Raw genomic sequence first — 13375 nt, 5'->3', positions numbered from 1 at the left:
ACTCGATTGTTTTTTTTGTGAAAATAAGTATTTGTTTATTAGTTGCGTGCTTTGAGTGATTATAATATATAGTAAATTTCCTATCATTGTCAGTGCGGTTCAGTAAATATTTTATGATTAGTTACCCCTTGTACCTGTCCAATTACCGAAGATCGGCAGACTTTCTATGAAATATAAATAAAATAAAAGATAAAATAATAATATGATAATTAATATTTTATCTTTTATAAAGTGTGTCTATAAATATTATAAAAAGTATCAAATTTACGAAGAAAAATGGTTTCAAAAGTCTATGAAAATGAATTTAAATCTATCATGGTAGTTTTGCGATGTTAGTAAATTCTCGAACACACTTCAATTCTTAAATTGAAGCAGATAAAACAGTAACTTTTTGCTATTTAATTGGAGGTCTAGTGGCTATCAATACACCGGCTTTTATACTAGAAACTTCACGATCGCTTCAAATACAAAAGAACCGTTTCTCTCGAGTCGAGCCAACTGGTGGTTCCTTCACAAATCAGTAATAAACCAATAAAATAAGACATATGATTGTGATATGGGACATATCACATTCATATGTCTTACGTCGCCAAGGCATGTATAGCAGACTGGTGAGGAGTCCGATAAGAACGCGAGCGTAAGAACTGTTACTAGGGCAAAATTATTTAACTTATAGCGTTCGTATTCGTATATGTGGGCCTTAAATCACGTGACACAAATTATATACCAGTGTAGCATATTTATACTTTGAAACGAAAAGCCCTGTCATTATAATTAGAAATACATGGAACGTTGAATATCATATAATGTGTAATAATTATTTGAATTGTTATACATGTCATTATAAAAATTAAGCAATACTGTTTAGATGTGAAAAGGAAGAGACTGGCTGCCCACAACACAAGAAATCCTAGTGTGAGGGCCAGTGCACTCTACTTTATCGAAATATGTATATTGTGTCTAATAAAGTTCTTTCTTTTCTTTATTTTTTTCTTTTCTTTATGGAATCATATTCATCATATTATCCCTAAATAAAACCGTATTCAAGGAATAACTGTTCGAATCGTCGACGACCAATCCCTCTCTGACTCGCTGAATCCCTTTGGTGTTGAGTAGAGGACATAGACACTCTAGCCTTGAGAGTGTCCATGGTGGTATCACTCAACATCAGGTGAATGGTTGCCTCTGTTCTTGAAAAAAATTCTACTTGATATCCGCGGTTTCAGAAATAATTGTTCGAGGACACTTTATGAACCGCTTACCTATAATTTCTATCGAGCAAAGCAAAATCACACATAATTGAATCGCCGAAATGAAAAATGTTATATTTGACAATTTATAATTGCTGCAGTCATTGTTGCGGCATTGATAAATAGTTTCGTAAAAGAAAGTATCGTATTGAATTAAAAAAAAGTCTATTATTAATAATTGTTTTTTATCCCCTTTTTCGTATGCTGTGTACTCTTATGTACTGCTTGTGCATATTGTGTTTGGAGAGTAATATTTTTATAAAACCGAATAACAGGTATAAGACGCCTAAAGAGAACTAAACTTTTGAGTTAATAAACCTAGCGTAGTGAATTTACCTGCAAGTGCGGTGAACATAGTGTCACAGTATTATGTAACACTAAGAAAGAAGAAAGAAAGAAAGAAAGAAATAACTTTATTAGACACAAAATACATTAATGTTTCTATAAAGTAGAGTGCACTGGCCCCCACACTAGGATTCCGTGTTGTGGGCAGCCAGTCTCTTCCTTTTACATCTAAACGTTACTTAATTAATTAATTTTACTTAACAAATTTATACCTATACTATTTTTGTACGATAAGAATGTTTTCTGTATCAGTATAGGACAGCTTAACAAGATATTTTTTGAGTTTTTTAGTGAAAGTATGTAATGTGATTTTTGAAATGTTAGTGATAATTTTATTTTTAATGAAGTGGTTAAAGATGAATGGGCCTCGGAAGGAGAAAAAGCGTTGAGCGAAAAAAGTGCGATTTTTAGGTTGCTTATATAAAGGTTTGCGTTTGGTTAGATTTGGTGTAGGGGGTGTTTGTTTCCAAAAAAGACAACGTTAATGTTAATGAACAATATATAGTTTAAGCTATTCATTACTATTATAGAAAATTTAGTCAACATTACAATTTTTTAAATTGATTACTTACAAGCTATAAATATAGACTAGATTTTAATTCATGTCACACTCTTTTTTGTGTTCTTTATTGTAATAAAAAATCAATAATACTACCGATTACATGTTTTAAGGCATAAATATAATCATATCATATGAGTTATTGCAAAAGGGCCCTCATAAAGCAAATATTTAGTAAATCGAAACATGTTTCAACATTGTATTTAATCTCCAATCATAAAATCGACCAACTTCAAGAGCTTTCAAGTAACTTTGCGTTTAATTTTTCCAGATTACGGAGCGGATGAAAATGTAATCCTAAGAACGGATGTTGGAATTAAAACTAAGTTGCGATGGAGTGTTCCATTGGCCCAAGCCGGGTAATATCCCTATGGACTCTTCTCATAGGCAGCTTCAATATTGCAGGTAATTATGTAACTCTTAAGGAAATTAAAACAATGAACGAATTGTTCTTAATTTAAATAGCTTTATCCTTTGTGAATATATAGGAATTAATTGCTGCAAAGCATTAAGTAATCATGAATATATAAAATTCTCGTGTCCCGGTGTTTGTAATTAAACTCCTTCGAATTCTTGTGAAATTTTGTGTGCATATCGGTTTGGTCTGCGGTAAGTATATCTATTTTTAATCTCCCTAAATGGTAAGGGTCGTCCACCACTATTTTTTTGTTTTTACTTTTTAAGATACAGCATACAAAAATACATACCTTAATTTTACCCTCTACGATCAACCCCTATTTTTTTAATGTTCCTTAAAAACATATGACTTTTACAATGAGGTTTATATAGAGAAAAAATCACAGAAAACTCTAAAAAGTTTTCAGTCCGGAAAACCGAATAGTCTCTGGGCAAAATGTTCCATGTTGGTATGTACTAAAACGGTAAGCTAAGTAAAATCACATAAAGATTAAATCCTTTATATGGTACAGTGGTGGTAGATTGTTGACGTCACAGGCATATGTCATTTTTGATAATAAATTTGATATTTTAAAATGTTAGAAGGATATTAAGAATTTGTTAAACATTTTCATTCTTACCAACCAATTCTTTAAAAATAAAATCTTCATGTAATTTATCTTTTTATATTAAACTTAATACCAATAGTAAAACTTCATTGAGATTGACACAAAACACACACTTTTACAAATCCTATGTACGACAAAATACTAGTATATTCAAGCAATCTTTATTTATGTAACCCTGAATTTTTTTTTCAAGTAAGACTAAATTAGAAATATTTATGAAACCTTTTAAAAAGTAAGAACAGACAAAACAAAGAACAAAACGTGCTTTGTACCTCATTCACACCGATTATATCTAATTCTGTTCTGATTACGCCACTGAGGATGTCTTAAATAAATACTAAGTGAAATATACGAAAAGTATATTATATAGTACTAAGCTAAGATACGCATAATTATACTGACAAAATCACCGGCTCCAGTGCTTGGTATTAGCCTAAGATGTCTCTTTCTGTTACGTGATATTGTTTACTTTAAAGGCAAGTAGGTAATCCTTCTAAATTTCGTCTTTTAGGTATAACACATATGAAACTTTTTTTTACATAACTGGCAAACGGGCTCATCCGATGTTATGTGATACCGTCGCCCATGGACACCTTCAATGCCAGAGGACTCGCGAGTGCGTTGCTGGCCTTTTAAGATTTGGTACGCTCTTAAAGAATTCGAATTTGATCATAACTGTGATAACAACACAGGAAAATGAAACTAGCTTTTGATTACATTGGAGAACATATAAATGTTTACTGAAAATTTATATCTTAACTAACTAATCTGAGTATGAAGTACGAATGCAAAACTAACACGCTCTGAATCCATAACAGTAGGGATATTCATTAGTCTTGAAATACAGCTACGAACATTCATTCAAATACATTACAGTGTAATGCAATTACTTTTATTACGATATTTTGTTTCGTTAGGGGTATCCATAACACTTAACTGCCGAAGCGAAAGCCTTAATGGTTTGAGAGCACGAGATATTCAAAGAAATTCTTTACATTAGGCTCTGTTTAACCTCCTAAGACTTTTATTGATTATTTACACTTTTGAGATCTGTTAAATATCTAGTGTAGATAGTAAAAAGTAGGTGATAAGCAAATGCGCATATATGTTAATTTTTTTTGCAAATAATTTATTTCATACAGTAGATATTTTGTTAGGATTATTCGTAGTTCAAAAATTATCCTTTTCTTATCTAATCGTTTTTATTAAATGGTAGCTTATGTCTAAGCTGGTCAGCAAGAAAGCATCTGGAGCGGACTATTTCCACCGTATTCTGCGCTTCTCTTATTACATTGTACAGTTTTGAGGAAGAGTCTTTGACGTGATAGGTCTAAGTAGCTGGTGAACAGCCAAGTGATCTTTTGCATTCTGTTTTCGCCTCTTTGTATTGTATTGCCGAAATATGAGATACATCGTCCGGCCAGTCGAGATGCGGATTTGGATCAATAATAATAATAATTTATTTATTGCAAGAATATGGTATAAAAATATCGATCTTTAAAATCCTCGGTATTTTTAAATATTTTACCTTTCTTGGGCCAGGATTGTCCAAGTTTCTACTTCATACAGGAAGATAGTGAATCGTAGAGACCGGGACAAACTGATATTGGGATTCACAGCAATACCTATCGTCTTTTTTCCAGATGTTTTATCTTATTTCTACAATAGTATTAAAGATATCATTCATTCCTTTAGCCATTAATTTGCTACATAATAATTTATGAGTAGCTATACCTGATTACAAAATATATAAAAGCAACAAGAAATTTGATCTGTGTAGGAGTAAAAATATTTCTCTCGGATCCCTTTATTGTTTTTTCTTGTAATTTCATAAGAAATAAGCTGTAATAAGTAATGAAGGATATTCTTTGTATTTTTATTACTTTAAATATTGGCTTATATTCTCAAACATATATAAATGCAAATGAATCAAACACATCAAAAATGTTCTTAATACTTATTTTATTTTCAATGAAATATTTTCACGTAAAATCTTTGTATTAAAGTCGATAAAACCAGTCCGTCACATCAGTTATGTTTGTTAATTGTTTCATGTATTTTTCAACGCTATGTATTTAATTTATTCGAGCCTGGAATCACATATTTTTATCCACACATAATAATTATCTTAGCTATCAGCACAACAATCTATACAATTTACAGATGCTTGATGAATATTTACCAGACGGCGCGTTGTTTTCATTAGCGTGATTGCTAGAATTCATTTTTGCAAAGTGTTCAACACAAGTGCTCCCAGATAGTTTTGTTTTGCTTGCGTTATGCTTTGATTGCCTTATTTTTAATATAATTAAATTTTGTAATAATCTTGTGGAATATTATATTAGAACATACGCACAATGTCAATACTCGGAACAAACGCAGGCTGCAATTTCCTCGTACTAGACTATGTAAAGTTAGTAATTCTTTTTTGGGAAAATGGATACTCTTCTTTAATAAAATCCCAGAGGCTCTGTTATCTCTGCCTTTTAATAAATTTAAGATAATATGTATTAAAGAAAAGCCGTGTAAAAAGGCTTACTATAAAGTTATTGATTATCTAGTTGATAAAAGGGCCTGGGACTAGTGCTGGGCAGGCTACCTCTAATTAATTTGATATATTTGTTTTAAATATTGTTTGTTGATTTGCTTTTTAAAAGAGTACCGAGAGTTTTTTACACCGGCTTTTTCTCTCGACCTACACCCTCTGTCTTCTTTGCCGATGAGTAGGGATGCCTACAGGTTCGAATTGATTGACGTAGAATAAGTGATAACTAGATGATTTTATGTTCCAAAATAAACGTATTTTATTTATTTATTTACTGCTGTAACTTTACGTTCATTAATTCAGCAATATATTAATGGACTCTTTACAATACTCATTAGCTAACTGTTATCTTGAAGTGACAGTTATTCACCGACCAAGATGCTGTGTATCTTTCAAACAACGTATAGTTTAATGTTAAAGTTTTGAGTAAGTCATGGCCAGCCATGTCATCTTTAACGCCAATATATATGCCAGAGATAATGTTATAAGAGACTACGATGTCATTTGTTTTTTTTTAATGGAAACAGCACTCCATATCAGTCCCATTAAGATGTAAATTTTCATATGTCAAAGTCAGAAGTGCGTTGGATCTATGATGAAGTTTAGTTCTTCTCTTTAAAATTCAAATGAGGGATGGCAAAACTGATAAGTATCTGGCTAATACTATTCGTTTTGAATCTGCAACATATGTTTAAGGCACTTAAGAATAGATAACAAACAAGCAGAAGGCTTGCAACTACGTTGCCAACATGTGAATATATCTACACTTGCATGAAACTTTAACACCATATCTATATTGTTTAAGTTTTCACTCCTAATGCATTTATGACCCACAGGTGGCCCGTTCCGTTAACTCATTTGTTAAAACTCGACGTCTCAAGATAAAACTTATGTAATATTCAAGTAAGACCTGCCGAAGTAGTTAACTATTAAATTCACAACAAAGTAAATGTGTTAAACCCACTACAATTGTAATCTAATGGCTTCCTAATTGGAAATTATAACTTGGCCATAAATACTGTTATATAGTTTTTATATAATTAATCCAAATTTTTAATTTATTTGAATTTGGAACACGTATTGTATTTTAAAAACTTCTTTTGATTTTGCGCCATTTTACATATTTTTTCGTGTTCATGACAAAGTGGGTATGGAGCCTTGAGTCGTATCCCAGACCTGGTACGATAGTATCAACAGATACGATAATACTTCGTCCATCGCACACCAGAAAAGATCGAAGCGTGCGCCTGAGATTAGAACTACAGAGGCTGTTAATGCTGTTAAAGCCAGAATTCGTTGAAACACCATTAAGAAGAAAAAAATCCACAAAAATATCCTCTTTACCGATGAAAAAATTTACACGATTGAAGAATACTACAAAAAGTAAAATGATAAAGTGTACACTCACGCAGTTCTTAAGCAACTGCTCAAGTGGTCGGAAAGGTACAACGTGGTCATCATCCTTCCTCAGCCAGTTAAGTGCTGCTTGCCTTGTGATAAAAATGTTTTTTTGTGAAGAAAGACTGAAAACTTCAGCCAAAGTGTATCACGAGAGACAGATACAGTCTTGGATCATGTTGTGAAACCTCTCACCATTAAAAATATAGCGTGGACGTACTTGCACCTGGTCAAAAGGCACGAACTACCCAAGCCTGGCTTTAAACCAATATTCCAGATTTTGTAATAGTTGAAGACTGGCCCTCATCTAGTATAAACCTCAACCCTTTAAGACTTCAAAATATTGCACATTTCCCCTGGAAATAGTGCGTATATCCAGATTCGTGGCCAAACAGATTAGATGCCTTTATAAAAGCCGTAGGTGGCCATTTCGAATACAATTTTTTTTTAATTTTTTGTTAAAACTTTATCAATATATAGGTATTTTTTTTTAAATATTACATTACTTTATAAAAATGCATTTTCATTTGTAACAGACCTTATCAAAGAAAACATAAAATAACAAAAAATTAGTTGACGATAATACACTTAAAAAACTTTTGATACACTATTTAATCCACTGAGGGACTCAGATATCAGACCCCTTACCAACCATCTATAACGTAATAATAACCTTAAAAAGGGATTTAATAGGTATAAAGGTGAATAAACTTAGATCTAGCTACCAAGTACTTTTAAGGTACAAGTTTTCTTAGAGCATTTATTCTCAGTTATCAAAGATTTTTGAAAAAGCCAACGTCGCGTCGTGTTTATAAAATGAACTTATATCCTTTGAAAGTTTAAAAAGGCATACAACCTATTACGGAGCTCTATATACTAAACCCTTTCGTGAAGACTTCTACAGAATTTAGTCACTAAATAGCAAAATGCGAAAAGGAATATATTCGTTTATAAATAAAGATATGTTAAATCCTAAAGTTAATGATATTACTGGCTTTGGTATAAATGTAATTAAGCCTTATTTTTAATTAGGTTTCATATTTTAAATATTTCTTGTTAACATGTTTTACATTAATTCATGAAAAAAATAATCGCTATATATGGCCTTCAGAATGTATTGTTTATTGAATTACTAAATAATGTATAATTAAATAAGTATAGTTTGTATCATTTGAACCGCTTTGTATTCAAGGACGAGTGGTTTAAATCGGCGACGTTCTATCCCTTACCAAGCGGCTTGATCCCTTGCCTTCTGTCACTTTTACCATGGTTCTTCAGATCAATACCTACAGCTGGGTTTCATCATCTGACGTCGACGTCGAAATTCCAACCGTATCACCTCGAAGTCCGTCGTTCCACAACTGAGGGTTTTTAAGGCAGTTTTTGCCGCTTACCACCACTATGTCGCAGCAGCTGCCCATTAAAGTATGTCAGAATCAATGCGACTTAGGGTCCGGTATAACTTAACATCAGATGAGCCTCCTGCCCATTTGCCCACAGGTCTATAAAAAAAAGTTAAACACACAAACACTTCACAGTTAGTTAGCCTTATTAATGTTTTACTTAGTCAGGAATCAAAACGTCGTTAAACAACGCTTTAATAATAAGTTTTAATTTAACTTAATATTTAATGAGTGAGATAAGATATTTAGCCTGATGTCATTATATCGTTACATTATAAATTTTGTTAAATCTCTAAAGGAATTTCTCAACAGTTTGCCGGGAATGCCTTTGAGCTGCCTTCTACTTTGATATTCACTTTTGACCTTTTTATATCGAAAACAGCATAAAATTATGCTTTTATAATTATTTCTTTATAAATAGATCTAAAAAGCTTTATTTTCCCTATGAAATGTTTATAGTGGATTTCGTGTATGCTGCAAAAAGTTAAGTAAAGATATCTTGTCACTTTATTAGTGATTAGGCATGCGAACCTTAATGAAATTATTGTTCATCATTTAAAAATTAAAAAAAAAACATTAGCTGGCTGTGTAATATATACATATATATATAATCCTTGTACGCATTTAACTTGCTCGTCTGGATAGGTAAATATCCTAAGTAAATTGGCATTTCTTTGAACCCAATCGGCCATGTATTTCAAGCGGCCTTTTGCCTGATATAAGGCCTAATCAACTTCATTAAAATAATATCTAAAAAAAAACACCGGTCTTATTATATTTATTGTTAGGAGTCCTGATTATTTTTTTTTAATAATACAAAGTTAACCCTTTAGTTTGGAATTTAATTTGTTAGTCGATTTAAAAAAAACTTAAGAAAGACTAACTATTCGATTTCTAAATTAATCTCTATGTATTTATTTCTCACACATCGATATCAACTTTCCGTCAACGGATCGTTTTTTATCTTTTATAAGCTATTTATAACTTTTTAAAATTACAAATTAATTTAACAAAAAACTTTAAATTTGTATTATTTTATAGAATTAATTTAGTAGCAACCAGTTTAATTTATTACATTCTTTATGAACAATTTTATTGAGGTTTCCCATTTATCTTTATAATTTTACAGGCTTTTAAAAATCCAACATAAAAGTATTAAAAAGGTTTTAAAGCGACAGAGTGGCCCTGTCACTTTGACAGACATGTATTGGCGCGAAAACGGTTATTGTTTTTTAACACTAATGAAATGTCAGTTTTAAATAAAGAATTTGATAGAATTCGCAGTAGAAGACAATTGATAGTCACTTAGAGTATTTAGTGATTTTTGGAGGAGTAAAATTTTGATTTATTAGTTTATCTTAAAAGCAACGTGTCTTGAATTATCTCTAAATTAATACACGGCACTTATATTTATTGATAGTAAAATAATAAATACGCAAAATATTTATTATTTCTAATATATTGTGATTGCCTTTTCCAATGATTAAACATAGAAAAATCATTTAAAAAAATATAAAACATATGCATGTATCAATGCCAATGCTAAGAGAGTATTATACCTTACAAATCACGTAAAAGATCAAAATATCACGGGGCCGCACTAGGTGGACCGATCAAGTAAAAGACTCATCGTCCTTAAACTGTACACTGTCATAAGAGAGGCGCTGGTCAGAAACTGGTGGAAACAGTCCACTCTAGATGCTTCGTTGCTAATCACAACGCTCAATGAGCTGCCGATTAAAGACAGACAGACCGATTAAGACTAAGATCTTTGGTCAAATCTTTAATACCTGCTACAATATAAGCTAATATAATGTAGTGCGATTCCATAGATTTATTAAAACCCGTTCGCGTTCCAAAAATAAAAATATCCACTTATCACCAAAAGGGCAACAACAAAGAATACAAACCGGATACATCTCGATATTTCCGATCATAGGGAACGTAATTTACAAAAAATAAAAGGAGCTGAGATGACATAACGATAAATTGAATCCCGAGCTGGGTCGAAGGTCGCACGCAAGTGAACCGTGTTCGCACGTACGACGCTTTTATTGTTTCGCATTGTGCCCCGTCTAAATCCTCTACAAGACATAAAGCTTGACTTCGATAGGAATGCCATCTTTCATCTGTAAGAAATCGGTTCAAGTGGTCGGCTAATGGCAGTATTTAGTACGGATCTACGATACGTTTTTATTCTTAGAACTTATTCCACATAATTAATTCCTTTGTGCAGCTCTATTTTTCAAATTTCGAATAAATATAATTTCATCAAATTGTATTTTTTTTAAGCGTAACATATAAATGACATGGTTACATGCTCCTTAATTATAGTTCATTACATATATGTTTAAAGTAATTCATTTTATGACAACTTTCTACGATAATCGATAATGAAAGAATTCTCTCTAAAAACGACTATTGAAAGTTACAGAGTATCTGCTGGTATATATTGTCACTTATATTAAAAAAAAAACCTTTTGAAAAATCACGAATTTTTCTTTGCTGAAGTTGATCGCATGCTTTCAGACGAGGGCCTAAAGAGATCGAAGCGACATTTGCGTGTTATATTTTACATAAAATAGAACCACTCCAAAAGAAAGGTGCGTGATTTTTGTCAGATATACAGTTGGGGTGAAATTTATGAGTATACTATAATAAGTTTTATTATATAACCTCCATTTGAGGGGAAATGTCCTCGCTTTTATGAACTCCATAAAAAATGCAGTAACACTTGATATTGAAACGTTATGAACGCGTCAGTTAAATGGTAACGACTTTGTGGTTACGTCGAATTCATGCGATAATATTCTTATATTGAAATAAATAAGTAAATTGTTGAATATCTGTGAACCGCTTTTACAAATACAAAAACCGCAATACGTATTTTTTTAAATTAAAAACTCTAACAACAAGCAATATTCTAATAGTAGGTAATTTATTAGTATATTAATTATTATTATTTTAAATGAATGATATCCTGTATATCCAGATATATGTCTGTTTAAAAGAATTTAATTAAAATATTATTTTAACCTTAGCAATGTAGTTGCAAAAGTTTGGCCCCTATGGGAAATGCTTCTTAGCTGGAATTGCATAGCGAATACTTACATTGCGCTAGGAAAGCAGTATCGTTGGTTGTGCTGTATTCTCTGCCAGGCGCTCTAAATCTTTATTTACCGCCTGTGCACTGTTAACCAAACGGCCCAATAGTTTCTACTTCAAAGGGAACAAAGTAAAGTTTTACGAAAGTGCCGAATTTAAGTCGTTTATTGTTTTCCGCTTGTCCAAGATTTTAAAGATCTATCTATATCCTATCTAGCTGCGTCCCATGATACTTGTTGGCTCAAAAATTATTGCAATATTGAATATATAGTATATAGTACTAAGTAATTAGAGAGTACTGTATGATCTCTTTGTTTATAACTTGAACAACATAAAATTATAAAACAAACAGGTATAAAATGCATTACTTTTTAAGGGTATTAAATTCGCTCATACTCTTTTGATCACGAAATTTTTCTGTCTACATCGGAAGAATGTCAACATAAAGATGTAATTAATAAGTTGAGATATTTATAATAACGCCATATATCGCCAAAAAGTTGGTATTAGTCATATATCTAATTGATTTCTTATTTACGTTACATTACGATCACATACGATCATCATATAAAAATATGACAGATTAAATTTATCTATTTTTAAAATAGTATTCATAATTATTTGTAATAAAAAACACACTTTTTACTGCAGTATTGTGGTTGTATGTAGGTACGTGTAATTCAATAAGCTTAATATTCAAATAAACGAATAATGTTTTACAATAAATCTTTATTGGCCCTTTTGAACGAATTAATTGTGCCCAAATCGTCAAAAGGTTCGCAACCATTGAAGCGCATTTCCAATACTATTTTGATTCATTATGGATAAACGGCGAACAATTACTTGTATCTTATGTACGTATTAAAAGATTTAATAATAGACATGGTATTATAATTTGTATATGTGTTTTGCATCATTGAGTACGTTCTTGACAAAAATATGAACATCCAAAAATTAAGAAGGAAAGCATACCTTATTTAAATCACACGCATGGAATTACTAACTGAATAAAAAAAAATTAGAGACTCTTAGATAATTAACTTACACAAGTAGACGACGTAATCAAAATTAGCTTAGAATCGCTTCTTAATATACAGCTGAACGAGCAATCGTGGACCCAAGCATCATTACCAATCCGTTATGGTGGTTTGGGGATTCGAAAAATTTCCAGTGTCGCTTTACCAGCCTTCCTATCTTCTGTCCATAGTTCAGCAAATCTCATAAGTCAAATTTTAAGGGCATCCCCTTCAAAAATTGAGATTGCTGGCTTGGAAGAAGCTAGAAACGCTTTCTTAATTGCATGCCCAGGTCAAAATTTTCCATTTTCTCTAAATTCACCGAGGAGCTGGGACGACATAGACAGTAAAATGACTTATGACAATCTTTTGAGCCGTAGTACAGGTTCAGCACGTGCTAGGCTTTTGGCCGTGGGTACGCATGAGGCCGGCTATTGGCTTCACGCTTACCCTTCGTCAAATACAGGAACTTTTCTTGAACCTGAAACGCTCCTGTATCGCAGCCTGTCTGCGGCTTGGGCTACCGGTCTGCGCTCATCATACATGTCCCTGTGGCAGTGATATCGACAAACTAGGACATCACGGACTATCATGTCAAAAAAGTGCTGGCCGCTTCTCGAGACATGCCGCACTCAACGATATCATACATCGGTCCCTTGCCACCGTCAACGTGCCAAATCTACTTGAGCCGACTGGAATTGCTAGAGACGATGATACAAGAGACCGGAC

General features: G+C 32.2%; 1 protein-coding gene across 1 annotated transcript in view; it reads left to right on the top strand.

Moving 5' to 3' along the window:
* LOC110999252 (hemicentin-1-like) overlaps positions 1-13375 on the top strand; it is a 154891-nt gene that overhangs the window by 45182 nt on the left and 96334 nt on the right. Inside the window, exon 2 of the mRNA XM_045631859.1 lies at positions 2426-2559. Coding sequence (XP_045487815.1) covers positions 2487-2559 — 73 coding nt within the window. The 5' untranslated portion in view covers positions 2426-2486. The remainder of the gene's footprint in view (positions 1-2425; positions 2560-13375) is intronic.

The sequence above is a fragment of the Pieris rapae genome, chromosome 17 (assembly GCF_905147795.1).
Source record: "Pieris rapae chromosome 17, ilPieRapa1.1, whole genome shotgun sequence".
In the NCBI taxonomy this organism is placed as follows: domain Eukaryota; kingdom Metazoa; phylum Arthropoda; class Insecta; order Lepidoptera; family Pieridae; genus Pieris; species Pieris rapae.
The sequence above is the reverse complement of the archived record's forward strand: the minus strand, read 5'-3'. Positions and strand labels throughout refer to the sequence as shown.